This window comes from Primulina tabacum, chromosome 10, assembly GCF_025594145.1.
Source record: "Primulina tabacum isolate GXHZ01 chromosome 10, ASM2559414v2, whole genome shotgun sequence".
NCBI classification, from domain to species: Eukaryota; Viridiplantae; Streptophyta; class Magnoliopsida; order Lamiales; family Gesneriaceae; genus Primulina; species Primulina tabacum.
The window spans coordinates 12,489,724-12,508,302 of record NC_134559.1 but is presented as its reverse complement, the minus strand read 5'-3'; the positions used below and the strand labels follow the sequence as shown (position 1 = coordinate 12,508,302).

Genomic DNA, 18,579 nt, shown 5'->3' with positions numbered 1-18,579 from the left:
GTTGTCAACATCATTCAAATTTTCAGCACAACCCGGCCATTCCTATGAAGCCCATTTGGGCATCTTGTCCCTTTGACAAGTGGGATATGGACATTGTTGGTCCTTTTTCTATTGCTCGGGCTCAAAAGAAGTTTTTGCTGGTAGTTGTGGACTATTTTTCTAAGTGGGTAGAAGCCGAGCCCATAGCCAAGATCATTGAGCAAGAAGTCTTAAAATTTCTATGGAAGAACATAGTGTGCCGATTTGGAGTCCCCAGGAGGCTAATCTCGGACAATGGGAGACAGTTTCAGGGAAGAAAGATTACATCTTGGTGTCGGGAGATGAAGATCAGTCAGTCTTTCACTTCTGTTTCCTATCCTGAAGCTAATAGCCAAACAGAATTTGTGAATAGAATCATTGTGCAAGCCTTGAAAACTAGACTATAGGGCAAAGGAAAAGACTGGGTGGAAGAATTACCCAGTGTTCTCTGGGCGTATAGAACTACTCCTCGGGCACCTATTCAAGAAACTCCTTTTAATTTAGTCTATAGTTCTGAAGCAGTTCTTCCAGTACAAATCTGACAAACTTCCACCCGGGTAGAATCTTACCCCAGTGATAATGATCAAAGCCGGGCAATGGAATTGGATTTAGTAGAAGAGAAGAGAGAGCGGGCCCTAATTCGAATGGAAGCTTATCGAGGCCGGGTTATGAGGTCATATAATAAGAAAATCCGAATCCGAGACTTCCAAGTAGGAGATCTGGTTATATAGAAAGTTAATCCAGCAGGAGATGTAGGAAAGTTGGAAGCTCGGTGGGAAGGACCTTACAAAATAACCCGGAGAGTTAGCTCGAGAGCTTTTTACCTTGAAGATACTCAAGGACATTCTCTCAAAAGACCCTGGAATGTATTTAATTTAAAGAAGTATTTTGCTTGAAAGATGTAACTATTTGTTTGAAGATATAATGAAAGGGTTGTTCTGATCCGAAAATGTATGAGTATAAGAACTCTATATCTGAACCCGGGAAGGACAAAGCCCCGGTTAATTATAAGCCCAGGGCACTACACCCTGGCTCGGGGAACCACACCTCGACCATTAAAAGTCCAGGGCACTACACCCTGGCTCGGGAAACCACACCTCGACCATTAAAAGACCAGGGCACTACACCCTGGCTCGGAGAACCACACCCCGACCATTAAAAGACCAGGGGACTACACCCTGGTTCGCGGAACTACACCTCGACCATTATAAGCCCAATGCACTACACCCTGGCTCAGGGAACCACACCTCGACCATTAAAAGCCCAGGGCACTACAACCTGACTCGGAGAACCACACATCGACCATTAAAAGACCAGGGCACTACACCCTGGCTCGGGGAACCACACCTCGACCATTATAAGCCCAGGGCACTACACCCTGGCTCGGAGAACCACACCTCGACCATTAAAAGCTCATGGCACTATACCCTGGCTTGGGGAACCACACCTCGACCATTCAAAGACCAGGGCACTACACCCTGGCTCGGGAAACCACACCTCGACCATTATAAGCCCAGGACACTATACCCTGGCTCGGGGAACCACACCTCGACCATTAAAAGCCCAGGGCACTACACCCTGGCTCGGGAAACCACACCTCGACCATTAAAAGACCAGGGCACTACACCCTGGCTCGGAAAACCACACCCCGACCATTAAAAGACCAGGGGACTACACCCTGGTTCGCGGAACTACACCTCGACCATTATAAGCCCAATGCACTACACCCTGGCTCAGGGAACAACACCTCGACCATTAAAAGCCCAGGGCACTACACCCTGGCTCGGGGAACCACACCTCGACCATTAAAAGCCCAGGGCACTACAACCTGGCTCGGAGAACCACACATCGACCATTAAAAGACCAGGGCACTACACCCTGGCTCGGGGAACCACACCTCGACCATTATAAGCCCAGGGCACTACACCCTGGCTCGGAGAACCACACCTCGACCATTAAAAGCTCATGGCACTATACCCTGGCTTGGGGAACCACACCTCGACCATTCAAAGACCAGGGCACTACACCCTGGCTCGGGGAACCACATCTCGACCATTATAAGCCCAGGACACAATACCCTGGCTCGGGGCACCACACCTCGACCATTCCAAATCCGGAGATATGCTCCCTTGCCCAGTTTACGCGCTTTGGTTATAAATACCATGGCTTTATACCCGAGTTTAAAGTTTCTACATCTCGGTCATTTGCTAAGTATGGGGCATTTTATTCATTGCATTGATCATGATCCCGATTACTTTTTTAAAGTTACCGGTTAGTTTTCAACACCTATAAATTTTTCTAATTTTATAAGTCACGATCAATTCTAAAGACCGAGTATTGAAGAATTATGTAAAGCAGTAAAGGCACAAATTATTTCAAGAAAGCTGAAATTTCATTAAAAAGCCAAAGGGCTAGAATTACAAAAAAAAAAGAAGAAATTACATTCATATTCTACATCTATGTGGCTGGTCCCTTGCTGATCTTCTTGAGCATCCTCATTCCCCTCTTCGCCCTCTTTGGGAAGGGATTTTATGGCACGGTCAAAATCTGAGAAATTTTCCCTATCCTTGGATATAATCCCGGCCTCTTCAAATTGTTCTTGGCACTTATCAAAGCCGGTCTTAAAGAGAGGATAGGCCCGGTCTTCAACGGCCTTCTTGAACTCTAGAGACTGGAGGAAGGAGACCTGCCATTTGCTTTTGTCAAAATCAGCCAGGGCCATGGCGATTTTGGCTTTCTCTGCCCGGGATTTTTGTACCTCTACCTGCTCGGATAGAGAATGAATCCTCGACTCCAAGATAGATATGGTACCTCGCAGAGTTTCTTCCCGAATGAGGCCTTCATTGATGTCATCCCTGGCCTTGTCTAGGGCCGAGCGCAAGCCGAACACCTCCTCTTAATGAGTGGCTCGAGCCTGGGACAATTCCTATTGTAATCGCCCCTGAACATCTTGGAATGCCGGGTTCGATTGTTAGAAATGGTGGCTGCAGCAGCAACCTTCTCGAAATCCGAGATCATCAGTTGAGCAGCCTGCTCATAAGAAGTCAATTAAAAAAAATAGAGGAGAAGAAGAACTTACGACCATGAGCTTCTTAGAACCCTCGAAATGCTTGGCAGAAGGCCGGGAACCCTTCAAACGAGCCTCCTCGTCGGGAGTGAGGATCTGCTTAAAAAGCCTAAGCCCTGTTGCCGAAGCTCCCTCCTCGAAAATATTAATCCGGGTAGGCCGCTCGGAGAGGAGGGACTCTTGGGTAAACTGTTGGCAAGGAGGACGAGACGGTTGATTTACTTGGGAGGAGCCCTGATCCTTTTCTTGGTTACACTCAACCAAAATTAGCTCGGGGATTGTAGCAGCCTTTCACTTCCTCTGGGTGAGAGAGACGTGGTCTTCAGAGTCCTCCCGGGATTCATCTCGGGTCGCCCCCTTTTCTTGTTGAGTCTCAGCCCGAGTCAATTCTGCCTGCCGGGCCGCCTCTTCATCAACCTGTTTCTTCTTCTCAGCCGCAGCCTTCCGGGCTGCCAGCTTCTTCTCTTTAGCTGCCTTCTCGGCTGTCATTTTTTGGCAAAAGCCTCTTGCATCTTTGAAGTATCTATGCAAATAGAAGAAAATATGGTTAGAATTTTATTAAAGACAAAATTAAAATTACAGAAGAGGAGGAAAATTACTGGGTTGGGCGCCCGAGCTTGCCACCTCGTCATTTACCCGATCTGTTGGGTCTTCAACCCGGGCACTCAACCCATAAGCAACAAAGTTCTCATCCAAAATGAGAATAGTGGAAGAATATTTCTGGCCCTCTACTAGAGATTGGCTCATGAGGAAATGATCCTCAAATTTGTAAGCCTTGGGAAGGGCAGGTTCTGGAGGAAGAGAAGAAAGAAACCCGGTCATACAAGAAAGAGGACTCGAGAGTTGAATAAAAAAGAATCGTCATTTCCACCCCTTCTGAGAAGAAGTAATATCATCAAGGAATTGGGAGTTAAGGCGGGCAGACAGGGAGAAGGCTCTCCCAGTCTACACACAAAGAAGTAATGAAGAATGAGGGGTTGATAAGAAGATTGTTCATTTTTAAAAGGACATAGGCTGAGGCTATAATCCTAAAAGAGTTTGGGTGCAATTGGTTGATAGGTACGCCAAAAAACTTGGCGACCTTGATATAGAAAAGAGGGATGGGGAACTGGAGACCATTTCTAACTTGGTCCCGGAAGAAGGTAGTATAGCCAGGGAGAGGGTTGTTTGCCCTGTCCGAGGGACCAGGAATTAGTATTTGAAAAGAAGAAAGGATGGAGCCGAGAGTCCTAAGCTCCTCATCCGCTCCCGAGCACAGAGTGCTGCTCATTGAAGCGAACCAGGGGAACTCCCGGAATCTCAGATTAAGAAGGAGAAGAAGCCCGGGTCCGGATGAAGAAGGTTTTGAAGAGAGAAGTTTGGTTTGATGAGTTTTTGGTTTTTTAGAAGATTGGGTAGAAATACGACGAGGGGGAGGAGAAGGAGGTGAATCGGAGCGGAGTGCGGTGGACTCGTCACTAGGTGAGCCTAGCACATTCGCTCATGGAGTAGAAGAAGTAGAATTCGACATTTTTGAGAAAATGAAGGAGAAAACTTACGAGGTTGAATGAAGAAGCGACGGTGGTGGAAGATCGTTGGAGTTTAAGAAATTCGCACGTCGGAGAGTTGAGAGAAAATTTTGCAAGGGTTTGGCCAAGAATTTGAATTTGAAAGTGATTTTAGAAAATCTGGTGAGCTACTATATATAAGGGGTTGGAGTTAATTTCCACTGTTGATCTAGATTAGATCAGACGATCAGACTGAATCTTAGAAGTTGCGAGGGTAGGCGAAAGGACGTGCACAGTTATCGAGGTGAAAGACTCATCATTACCTCGGAATACGGAACGTTTCAAATGTTGAAATGCTAAAGCATACATCATCGTGACATCAGCCTGACTACCCGAGAATACTAAACGAAAAAAATTTCTATGTCCGGGAGATTTAAGGCCCCGGCGTCTCATTCTAAATACCGGGATATTTAAGGCCCCGACATCCTATCCAAAGCACAGGAGAATTAAGGCCCCGGCATCTTATTCTAAGAGTGGGATATTTGAAGCCGCCGATTCTTTTATGAATCAAAATTGATTATTTTTTCTTTGGGAATCCAAGCACGACTGATCGGGACAGCTAGTATGACTCTAGCCTGACTATTTAAGGGATAGGTGGTGATACCATAATAAAAGCTTGAGTCATGGTTAACCTGGGATATTAAATGGATTCCCAAAACAGGGTCAATATGCAGAGTGCTTTCTTCAACAGCCGGGCATGGAGATGCCCGGGCTATACTCCTCGGGCAACAAGAAGCCCGAGCTTTCATGCAAGTGCCCGAGAACTTCCACCTAGGCTACCTCGAGAATTGCACCACACTCGAGTGTAGTCATATGGTCAATCTTATCTGTCAGAACAACATGTATTTGGCGTGTCGTATAAGTCATCAGAAAGTATGGGTAGCCGACTTGACACATTTATTATGTAGGCAATGAAAACAATGTATCTACCACATCTTCTCCTATAATTAGCAGATATATTTCTCATTTAATGATTCTGAAATCCTTGAACTCTCAAGCACACATATATCCTCACATATATTGCTTGCGTTCTTCTTTCTTCAACCTGCTGACTTTAGCATCGAAGTGGCTACGCCGGACATCCCTCCGGTGCCCATTCACGAGTTCCTTTCATTGTTTGTAGGTCACGATCGAAGCCATCTACCTTACTCAAATTTCCTAAACACTTAATTATTATCGTTATTCGGTGGATTGCCCTGTATGATATCATCATATGTCATTGCCATTGGTCTTAACATAACTAGTCATCAATACTGTTTCAATAATTTTCATTCACTATTACTTTTGTTGTTACTCCCAAATCAGAAGAAACCTCAATTCCCAGCTAACATAGAATTCTTCTATGAGTTAGTCGTTTGCCATTGGTTTTAACAATTACCGCTATTTTGATAAATTAAATATATATAAAGAATATATATTTTTTAATAAATTGTTTTCCCAGGAAGTAATGAAATCTTGGGTTTTTTAATGTTGCAATTAGATCGATGAATTGCAAATTCATAGATTTCAGATATATTCAAATATATTTTTGTAGTTTTAGAGCAATAAAATAAATATCAGATCCACTTTTACACATGTTTATACAATAATTATGTTAATTATGCGACTAATAATAGAGATATTTAAAATCTATTCTATATTGTTTAACTAATGTATGAATAATTAAGATATGAATTCAACATTTTACAAATTGTTTTGTTGTTAACAATAAAACTATAATCGAAATTCATAAATTTCAAAATCATATCCTCAAATACAACATTAGTTTTCGACAATAATCAAGAAAAGAAAACAATCAAAAACAGGAAGAAATTATTCCAATTGGGGGAAAAAACCATTACCTGTCGTTATAGATGATTAATGGTAGTATGATATTTTTTTATCAGAAAATTTTCCAGAGCATTTAAAATGGATCCAAAAGTCACACTTTGAGCAATGAAAAGCCATAACATCTACGAAACCAGGAATCATATCCTTGCAATACCCACACCTTTGGTTTCCCATAGTAAGCATACGAGTAAGAGTCACCGGATGATCATGAACGTGTCTTGGCAGATCGATATTGTATCCGAACTTGATCTTCGAAAACTTACCGGTTGAAGGAATGCAGTTAATATGAAATGAATTATCACATTTGCCACAATAATAAAACCAGAACTTTGTATTGATGTCTTCTTCACAAAACTCACACAGGTAGTGGTTCTCTTCTTGATCTTCTTGTGGGATTTGAACTGCAAGGTTGTAAATGAGGTCAAGTGGATGTCCATCAAATTTGTGCTCAACTGTTTTCGGTAAAAAGGCACAACTCGGGTGAATATGGTGATGACAAATTCCACAAGAGTAAGAGGCAGTAGAGTAAGAACGATCACAGCAGCAAAAGTTTATACGGCTATAGGAAGACAAAGTGAGAAGGTGTTGGGGGTGTGATTCATGTTTGACGATGTTCGGAGAAGTCGCACATTGAACATCCATGTAATATATATAAGTACCGGTTGCGTATCCAAATCCATTGCAGGCTTTATCACATATGTAACAAAAAAACACGGAACAGAAATCACGTGATTTTGATACAAGATGAAATGGATCCCTCATGTAATAAGACATGATAACTAGGGGTAAATTTGCACAAGATTGATGGAGAAGGAAAAAACATTGAGGGTTGGGGCAACTATAGTAAGAAGGAGGAGGTGAGATTATGGGTAGAATACATGCGTTGCATACTAACTGAATATCATCACTCTCTCTGTTGTGAAAGATCCAAGAAGAATGGTCAGTGTGGTATTTCTCAATATTCGATTTCACATCTTCAATTCCATCATCTTCTCTGTTCTCGAGTGTTGCACGATTTATCAAACTTGAAAATGTATCAGGCCTACTTGGAAGATGAATGGATGATTGAACTATAGCTGCAAAAAGTATGTAAGATTGAAACTAAGTATAGGGACATCTAAAGTTGTGCTCAACCTACTATCCTAGCCAAAGAATGCAGAAGCGTATTCAACGAAACTAGTCATTACCTGTGTTCTCCACCGCTGACGCTGCACAATGTATATGAGCTACACTGGTACACCATCCACAAACATAAGCACCAAGGGTCAATGATACCTCATCGTTGCATAATAGGCATTTCATTGTGGTCCGAAATTTGAAACTACGAAGGGAATATAGGATAAAGAGAGGGTGAGGATGAATATGCTCGATATTTATGACGGTAGGTACTGAGCAACAATCCTGATGAATATAAAAACTACACTTTTGACAAGAGAAAAATATCCCGTCTTGCTTCCTCCCACATGCATCACATACCAATGATGCTTCCTTACACATTGCCATCAATGGGTGGTCATGATGGCTAATGTGTTTTATGTTTATCTCCAAAGGAAAAGCACATTGGCAGTGCAGATAAAACTCATGCGGAATACCATATCCTTTAACGGACCACAAGCATTTATAAGTAAAGTTCTTACAAAAGTTCCCACATATCTCACATTTGCAATTGTAATGAGGTGGCTTTGCTAGTAAACTAATGTCATAGGGACGTCCGCCAAATTCAAGTTTTGCTGATTGGAGCAATTCTGTGCAAGGTCGGTGCAGAAAAAAATTGCAACCTTGGCTACATGTATAAGAAGGACTCGATATTATTGCCACCCCACACGCACTGCAAAACGCCTTGGGGTTTTCTTCTTCAACATATATCAGTGGATGATCATGGCTAGAATGTTTATGTTCCTTTCTATTGAGTGCTTTGTCGATTTGTGAGGACATCGTATATCACTTTTCTTTTTTGATGCTAGTGTCGAAGCTCTACAAACTAAGATTGTGTTACGGAATAAATTAGAAATTGAAATAATATATAGGGAAGAAATCCGACAAATTAAAGTAATCAAACATGGAACAAGAGCAAGCAAGGTATATAGGAAAGTTGTGTGTTGAGTGTATAAATGGCAAACACAATTTTAGTCATTAAATTTTTCCTAAACCTTTTACTTTTCAAAGTTTCCTGTAGTTATTCTACGTTTTTTTTTTTTTTGTTGTTTTTGAGTTCTAATTCTGTAAATTGTATTTCAATTAATCAATTTCACATTCCCAATTAAATCCTTCACGAATTCCAAATTCCAAATTGTCTTCAAATGTAATTTTTATATATGTTTTCGGAAGTATTTCAAATACTTTGATTTTTTAATTAATCTTCAAATCTAAATAGACCCATCCAAATACAGTCTTAAGCTATGTTTTGGGTTGAAATATTTGGTGGATTTCCATTCACGAGTGTTCAAACAAATTGATTAAGATTCTTTGAGTCACTTCAAATACATTTTTCTAATTTCACTTCGTAAATAAAATATTTAATTCCAAGCACAACATTATGACATGTACATGTATGTTTTTACGTATTGCCGACATGTGGCATTTATATGTACGATTCATGGTTTATAAAATATAGTGAAAAAAAGCACGTGTACCTTTTTTAAAGAAAACAATGTGTACACTATTAATTTAAATTTAACATACCTCATATGTACTTTTATTATGCGTTACATCATGTGAAGCATGTCTGAACTTTATTTTGTTCCAATTTTCCATAGGAGAGACTCATGGTTGCGCGCATCAAATGAATCGAGAAAAGAAGAAGATGCAATTGAATAATCTGGTTCGTTTTGTTTTTCTTATCAAACTCTGAAATGTTAATTATAAAAATAGATTTTGGGGCTCAAATTTTTTTTCTCGCCATATATTAGATTCAATGAATTAAATAATATATAATTAGATCTGTGTGTAATTATTTTAGTTTCAAGTAAAATTAATTTAATTAATTCAAGTATTAAATGCAATTCTGCGTATCATGTTAAATATTTCGCAATAAATACTTTCGGTCCGATAGCTTCAAGAGATCTGAACATGGCGACCATGCTTTCATCTAATAGCATATAAACATCGCCAAAGTTGATTTGAAGAGCGTTGCTGGTATAGGAAGATAGTTTTCGAGGCTTGAAATTTTTTGAGGGCGAGAAATTTTTGGATACGAAAATTTGATGGAGAAGATGATCGTCAAAAAACAATAACTAGAGCCTGTGAAATCAAATGAGCATATTATATACGGCCGCATGTAAGACAAACATATCAGTCCACTTGTCAGCATGTTTGTGAAGAATATTTTAAATTTTGAAAAAAAAATTGAAACAACATAAACCGTACAATTAAAGATGTAAATAAACATGTATGTCAAACTTAAATGTAATAATATATTAAATATAATAGATAATTAATCGTTCTTATCAGATTGGACATCAACAAATAAGGGCTACATGATAATATCGAAATGAACATAATCTCGAGTTGTCACACATAAGTTTAATATGAAGATTCTTCCTAAGAACATTAATGTTGCGATATTTGCTACCCGCAAGTGTATGATGTCAAGCTTTAGTCTCAGTAGAGCACATACATTGATCTCACATGGAGTGCAAATTAATTCTAAATTAATTACCACAATTAAAATAAACAAAATTTATTTAGAAATGTAATAGAATGTTTGTTGTTAATTATGAACTAAAATTAATAAAAACGCGAATACGATTTAAAATAAGTGAGAATAAGAATTTAGAAGTATGATTTTACTTGGTCTACACTATATTAAATTATCATTGATATCTATATTTATAATTTCAACCCGTTAACCACCCAAGAATTCTCAACTATTCCCCTACTCCTTTTCCCAAGTGCGCATAGAAATCAATTATCCCTAGTCGATATCAATATCCCTATTAAAAATAAAATAATTAATAATTAATAATTTCTATAGCACAATAATTCTTTTAATGAATTCGTTGGAGTTATAGTTATTCCGAATTCTATAAACACCAACAATATATTGTTCAACTGTCCTATTCAAAATCCTCTCCGTTGAATGATAGATCTCAAATAAATATGACAATCTAACTAGTGATCAAGTAAGTGAAAGTAGTAAGATCCGGAAAATATAAATAAACATAGAAGTAATTTGCATATATAAATCAACAATTCATAAATAAAGATTCGACCAAGCTACATCGCATATATAAATCAACAATTCATAAATAAAGATTCGACCAAGCTACGTCATCCTCTAGATTTAATAAATTAGTTCATGAATGAAAACGATAAAATAAATTCATGTTCTTCAACATCACTACCAGAATAAAATTAAGTAAGAATAAGGGAAGAAGAATCGAATAAGAGTTGTGACTCCGTCCTTGGTAAATGCGCTCTTCATCTTCGTTCTCGCTCTCTTTCCAGTTCTTTAGACTTTTGTGTGTGACTGCGGCTCTCCTCTCTTCTCTGTGGCTTCAATATCTATATATGTGTCCAAGTTCCTAAAGCCCACGAAAAAGCCCGTACATGTCTGCAACGTGCGCGGGTACGCGGTTCTTCGCGCTGATGCGCAACTAGAGTTATTTTTTTTCTTATCTGCACTCGAGCTTCTGGTCTCTACGCAGGCCTTAGCGTGCGCCTGCTTATGTCTTGGACTTCCTTGTTAGTACCAAGTTATACGCTCTTGCTTGACTCCTGCAAACGACAAAAATCACTGCCAAACATGTAAATCTGCTCGATATTATAAAAATTTCTTGCCACTACCTTGGATAATTTAAGTGCACAACTTGCATTTATAAAATCCCCCCAAAATTAAGGTTTGTTAGTCTCGAGCAAAATTTAAAATTTACATTCAATGTTCTTCTAGGAAATTAACAAAAAGTAAGTAGCAGAAGAAAGTAATCATAATGCCTCAAATATCACATGTTTTAGGTTTTCAAGATCAATGCATGCACCCATTACTTAGCTAATCACGTGTGTGTGGATCGTCAATCTCATCTACCCAACCTAACATAGTGATCGATTTAAGCTTCTAGTTTATCTCTGAAGGGAAATATTTATTCCTAATTTTAATTGATATATCTTATTGATTTATTTCCCTAATATTATCTTTTCTTTGTTGATTTGATTGAGTATAATATTTAATTATGATTTTGCCTTTCTAGATAATTATGTTAAGATTTTATTGTGATATGAATTCTTCCTTGAATTTAATTTCCTATTGATAAGATTATGTGGAATATTGGGTTTTACCTTTCTAGATATTATCATTGTGATAAATATCTTCTAGATATAATATTTATGATAATGATTTACATGATATGGTATTATTGATTTGTTTCTAATAGAATTCTTGTTTACCATATCTTATAGATTTCTTTATGGAAGATAAACTCTAGGAGAGATGAAGGTTATAAATAAGAGGTGATCAACATGTGCTGAGGGGCGACGGAGATTTAATAAAAAAAGGGGCGAGAAGAGTTTACTTGGAGGAATTTTTCGTGGAGATTTTTTGTGTGAGTTTTCGTGAGAGAGTTTTAGTGGAGGAGTTCACGTGTAGGATTTTCGTGGAGGTGATTTTCTTAGGAGCTTAAAAGAAAGAATTTTCGTGGGAAAAATTCAGAGAGTTTGTGTGTAGAATTTTCGTGGAGTCGAAGTGTTTTTCGTGGGAAGTTTTCGTGAAGAGTTTTCACGTGAGAAGATTTTCTTGGAAGTTTTTAGTGAGAGTGTTTCTTGCGGCTTCTTCCTCTCGGTCAATATTCACTCATGTGTGCACGTTCAGAATTTCAGAGAAAACCTTATTCAAGATACGTGCTGTGATTTAAAGAGTTGTGATAGGGTGTTGCTGTGAATGTTGAGAACATCTGCGGACAACATCTGGGAAGAAGTTGGCCGAAGATTGCTTCTCGTGGATTTACCTTTTTTGGCTCACGCTTTGCTTTCTTGTTTTAGTTTTATTCTGGTTATTTGTTTTAGAAAGCATTTGTTTTCTCAACGTGTTGAGGAAATTGATTTTAGTGAGAATCACTAGTGATAGGTTTTTGTGTAAACGATTTGGTTTTTCTAGTAATTAATTTTTGCCATAAGGCACCGCACAAGTATTTATACTTGTGCATATTTAATCTTGTCCATCTATTTATTTCAAATCAATTTGTGTTATAAAAGTTAATTTTCCGCTGCATATAGATGTTGTCCGAGATGTTGTAACATCTGGCACAACGTTTAATTCTGATAAAACACAAATTTATTATTTGTTAATTCTATTCTGATATTTTTATTATTTTCGATATCTGTCGGACAAAATAATCCTAACAATCTCATAGAAACATAGAATTTTTAACTTAAGTTTCAAACTATCATCCATGAAAATAATTATCTACGCACATAGATAACCAAGACTTATGGTTAAACATTTGGTTCAAAATATATTAAAGAGAATCATACTAAATTGTAACGTGATGTCATGTGATGGTATGTGTAAATGGTTAAATTCAATGCTCGTTGACATTGCTTTTGAAGTGTCCATAGACTTAACTTTAATGATTCTTCACCACTAGTATATTGGATACACATGGCTTGGTTAATAGGTCTTGTAAGCTTATATAGTTAGACTACGGCTCACGCGTTGACCGTACGGGTTCAATAAAGATATGGAAATCAAAGATGAGAGAAAAAAATAAATTATTACTTTTTTCAGCAGCTCTCCTTCTTTCATATTCCACCTTTAATTGATTTTTTCATCATTTTTTCATCTCCAGTCTCTTTGTTTACTCATGTTTACCACCTCCACACCATACATTCCTTTTAACTTCACAATTGTTTTCTCTATTTTACTCAACTTAACCCCACGATTATCTTTTTCTTTTCCATTTTACAAGCGCTAAAGGGGTTCATTTCTTTCACATTCAGACATGAATTAGTGTATAGGCTTAAGAGTTTTCTTAGTTGACATGGGACAAAGAAAAATGTACGAACGGAGCTATTGTGTGCTTTGGCACACATCATTCGATTTTTTAATCGGCTCAACATGTGGTACATTAGAGATTAATATGATGTACGGGTAGGCTTGAAAGGCTCAAAGATCCAAAATCGCCTAAATCATCCTGAAGTCACACAATATCCGTATTTCACCTTGAAAAGTGTTAAACCAAGTTCTAGACTACTTCTCCTTCACAATTCAACTTGTACAAACCCACTATGTGCATTAGAATAATGTTATCGATATTTTAGAATAAATTTAATTACACATCTCCTTTTTGTTAGGCTCAAAGGGCTTCAAATGATAAATTATAATAATATAAACATGCCCAAAAAAACTAAATGAATGCATAGATCACTTCTTTGCTTGTAACTTTTAGTTCAACATCAGATAGAAATCACAAAAAATCTCAAATTATGTCATCTATTCAGTAATACATAGTATGGAATAAATGTTATCTCCTTATCAGATGTATCGATGATCATGGAAAAAATGTATAAATGGTTGTGAACTTTTAAGAAATTATATACATGCACCATGACTCAACAATTTCGGCAAAAATATCATCATTGGCTCACTTATTCTTCTTTCATTACAGACACTGAATAAAATTTTTTTGTCACAATTTAGACTAACTGATTGCGGGAATTCAAGTAGCAGGAATTAAAGTACCACTCCAAACTTCAAACATGCATTGTCCTCAATGTATGTAAAAATTATAGACAGTACAATTCATACTTGTGGTGACGAGAGTACTCATCGTTCTCATCATTTTCTTCCATGTACTGGGGTGTTCAGCTCATCACAAAGATCAGCTCATTAAAATATTATTTGTCTAAATGATGTGAAAACATGTGACTAAAAAAATTTATAAATAAAATTAATAAGAAACTAAAATGAAAATGCAGAAAAATAAAATTTCGTGGGTCATGTGATATCTTGGATGTCTTGAAAATGCAAAAAAAAAAAAAAAAAAAAAAATTCCTGAGAGAAAATGTAAACATACACAAAATAATAATATCATCAAGAACATTAGTAATCTTTATCGTGTCCATAATCTCCAGGAATGTCCTCAGATGCAAATGTGGATCTGCAGTTGCTCCTCCAACAAACTAGTTATGTTGAACCATGTTAATCAGTGCTGGCTTTGTCTCTAAATTTTTAGCATTTATTGTTCCATGAGCTATGCAAGAGTAGTGGGAATTAATCACCGATTTGAAATGGTCTCTGACAAGCATCACATGAGAGAGTTGGTTTTCGTTCTCTCTGTATTCAGCCATTAATTTAAGCTCTTCTCTTCGATATTTTCTCAAGGATCTTGCTGTCTTTTCAATTTCTGGTTCAAAAAGCAACGAGTCGAGAGACTGAGTTTTTCGCATAATCTGCATCAAATGAGAACCATATTAATGTATAAATAAAAATGAAAAACAAATCTAAATTAAATTCTATACTAATTGGTAGCGATATTAATATTAAATTAAATACATCACTCCCCGGCAATGCCTCCAAAACCTTGTTTAAATATATGCTAACCGCAAGTGTACGGTGTCAAGTTTTAGTACTCGATAGAGCACGTATATCGATCACACAGGGAGTTAAATTTAATTAAAAATTAATTACCACAATTAAAATAATCAGCATTTATTTAGAAAATTTAATAGAATGTTTGTTGTTAATTATGAACTAAAATTAATGAAAGCGTGCAAACAATTTAAAATCAGTGAGAATAAGAATCTAGATGTACGATTTCACTTGGCCTTCACTATATTAAATTATCATTGACATCTATATTTATAATTTTAATCCGTTTACTACCCAAGAATTCTCAACTATTCCTACTTCTTTTCCCAAGTGGTGCGTAGAAATTAATTATCTAAAGTCTATTTCAATATCTCCATTAAAAATCAAACAATAAATAATTTCAATATCACAATAATTTTTTTAACGGATTCGTTGGAGTTATAGGTCTTCCAAACTCTATAAACACCAATGATATATTTTTCTACGGTCTTACTCAAAATCTCATCTCCCGAGAGTTGGATCTCTAAAACAAATATGACAATACAATTAGTAATCAAGTAATTAAAATAGTAAGATCCAGAAATATAAATAAACAAAGAAGTAATTCGCATAAATAATGATTCGACCAAGTTACATCGTCCTCTAGATTTAATAAATCAGTTCATGAATGCAAAACAACAAAATAAATTCATGTTCTTCAACATCACTGATAGACTAAAATTAAGTAAGAAGAAGGGAAGAATAATCGAATCAGAGTCGTGACTCCATCCCGGTAGATGCATTATTCGTTCTCGCTCTCTTTCCCGTTATCTATATTTTGTGCGTGATTATTGCTCTCTTTTTTTCTCTGTGGCTAGGGTTTCAATATTTATATCTGTGTCCAATTTCCTAGAGCCCACAAAAAATCCTGTACATGTCTGCATCGCACGCGGTTCTTCGCGCTGGTGCATGACTGACATTGTTTTTTATGCTCTTTTTGTGCGCGTGTGGCCACTCGTGAGCTTCTAGTCTCTCCGTAGACCTCCTGCACTCAATGGGTCGCTGGTTTCCTCACGCAAGCTTTTTTTTCCAAGTGTCTTTATTTGTTCTGAACTTCCTCATTGATAACAAGTTGTGTACATTCTTGACTCCTGCAAGCGGCATAAACCACTACCAAACACATAAATCCGCTTGATATTAGCAAACTATCGTGCCAATTCCATAGATAATTTAAGTGCAAAACTTGCACTTATAAATGAATTATTAAATTGAATAAACAAGTTTTAGAATATTCACGACAAAAAAAGGCCTACGACAACGGTGAAAAACCGTTATCGTAGGTCTTTTAAAACCGTTGTTAAAGCATATGTGGTTAAAGGGTGTGCTCAAAGACAACGATTTTAATCCGTTGTTGTAGCTTCAATTTGCGATGGGTTTGGAAAAACCGTCGCAAATAAAATTAGCGACGGATTATGTAAAGCCGTCGCTAATTAGCAACAGTTTAATAAACTGTCACTAAAATGAGCGACGGTTGGTTCATGAATTCCGTCGCTAATTCTAGCGATGGTTAGTTCTTGATTTCCGTCGTTAATATTTTTAGTAATATAAAAAAAATTATTTTTAATAATTTAATAAATCTAAAAAAACTTATAATTTGAATATGCTAACAATATTCATGATCTTAACTAACACTTAAAAATTTACCAAAAATTAAAGCTAAAAAATTTACCCTAAATCGAAACTAAAATCGTGTAAGAAGAAAAATTTTAAGTGTTGTGAAGTAGTAAAATCGTGTAAAAGAGAAAAATTTCAAGTGTTGTGAAGTGGTGTTTGTTAAAATGGACCGAATGTGCGGCTATTTATAGTCAATTTGTGACGGTTATTGGTTAAACCGTCGCTAATAGCGACGGATATTATAAAACCGCCGCTAATTATAGCGGTATTTTCAAAGTTTAATTTTGCGACGGAATGGTCGCTAAAATTGGCGACGGTTGTAGTAAAACTGTCGCTAAGTTAAACAATGCGACGGTTTTACTTTAAACCGTCGCTAAATTTAGCGACGATTTTAAGCAAAACCATCGCAATTTTGAAATAGCGACGGTTTTAATTTTAGCGAAGGTTTTAGCAAAATCGTCGCTAAATATGGCAACAGCTTCCACAAACCGTTGTTGTTTGTCCAAAAAACACGTTAATCGACAACGTTTTTCTAAAACCATTGTCGATTGTCCAAAAAAACACGCTAATAGAAAACGGTTCATAGAACTATTGTCATAAACGCTCAAAGACAACGGTTTTATAGAACTGTTGTCATTGACCCTAAAAACCGTTGTCTTTGACCCCCAAAATTTTTTCACTAAAATCGTTGTTAAACTTTTTAACAATGGTTTTAGTGAAAACCATTGTCGTATGTGTGTTGTTGATTAATAAATTTCTTGTAGTAATTTCTAAAATAAGAAAACTTAGTCTCAAGTAGTAACTTGGTAAACATGTCTGCCGCTTGAGACATACTCCAATTTGATGTCCTTCTTCATGAAATGATCTTTTGTAAAATAGTTTCTGATCACAATATGCTTGGTTCTTGAGTGCAATATGGGATTATATGTTATTGTTATGGCAATGGTGTCGAAGTTTCATCAGCTAGAACACTACAATCTCTGAGCTATTGTTGAATCCATGGTAGTTGAACTCAACAAATTCCAACAGCTAAGTACTATTTTTCTACTGTTGAGGTAGCTATAAAGGTTTTTTTCTTTCTAAACCAAGAGATCAGTTTGTCTCCCAAAAATTGACAAGTTCCACTTGTGATTTTCCTGTAAATCTTATAGCCTAAAAAATCTACATAAGAGTATCCAATTAAATTGAAATTGGAATCTTTTGGATACCAGAGTCAAAAATTTTGAGCACCCTTAAAATATTTCAATATACATTTAGCAACAAATATAATGTGATTGTTTAGGATTTGTCTGGAACCTAGCACAGATGTAGAATGAAAACATAATGTTTGGTCTACTAGCAGTTAGTTTGAACAACCGACCGATCAAACCTATGTAGAGTGACACATTAAATTATGGTCCATTTTCATCCTTGTTCAGTTTGATTAATGAGATCATAGGTGTAGAAGCCGCAAAACATTTCTCCTTTCCAAACTTCTAGTTTTATTTATGAAAATTTCATTATCAAGATGTCTTATTTGTAATCCGAGGAAGAATGTCAGCTAACACATCATACTCATTTCAAACTTTTCCGGCATCATCTTAGAGAACTTTACATAGAGTTTGAGGTTAGTTGACGTAAAAATAATATCAACAACATAAATTTGAACTAATAGAGTGTGATATCATTTACTAAATTTGAATAAAGTTTTATCAACTGTTGCGACGATGAAATCATGATCAATTCGAAATTTGGATAAGGTGTCATACCATATCACGGTTCAAAATATTCAAGATGGCCCCTCCATTTCCATATACGACCCAAACAGCTTAAGCCCATATAAGGCTTTTTTAATTCCATATAAGGCTTTTTTAATTTAAAAATATAATCGGACAATACATATTTCACAAATCTAAGAGGTTGTTCTGCATACACATCTTCTTCTAATAATCTATTTAAAAATG

General features: G+C 36.8%; 1 protein-coding gene across 1 annotated transcript; it reads right to left on the bottom strand.

The window, feature by feature from the left end:
• Positions 1–6,437: 6,437 nt before the first annotated feature.
• On the bottom strand, positions 6,438–8,450 carry LOC142505368 (uncharacterized). The gene is made up of 2 exons (XM_075618333.1): positions 7,650–8,450; positions 6,438–7,538 (listed from the first exon to the last, which is right to left on the bottom strand). The coding sequence occupies exons 1-2, from the start codon at positions 8,395–8,397 to the stop codon at positions 6,490–6,492; spliced, it is 1,797 nt and encodes a 598-aa protein (XP_075474448.1). The 5' UTR covers positions 8,398–8,450; the 3' UTR covers positions 6,438–6,489.
• Between the last annotated feature and the right edge of the window lie 10,129 nt (positions 8,451–18,579).

Coding starts and splice junctions, on each gene's coding strand:
- LOC142505368 (XM_075618333.1), bottom strand. CDS start 8,397: ATGTCCTCACAAATCGACAAAGCACTCAATAGAAAGGAACATAAACAT. Junction 7,539..7,649: donor GTCAGCGGTGGAGAACACAG/GTAATGACTAGT, acceptor TACTTTTTGCAG/CTATAGTTCAATCATCCATT.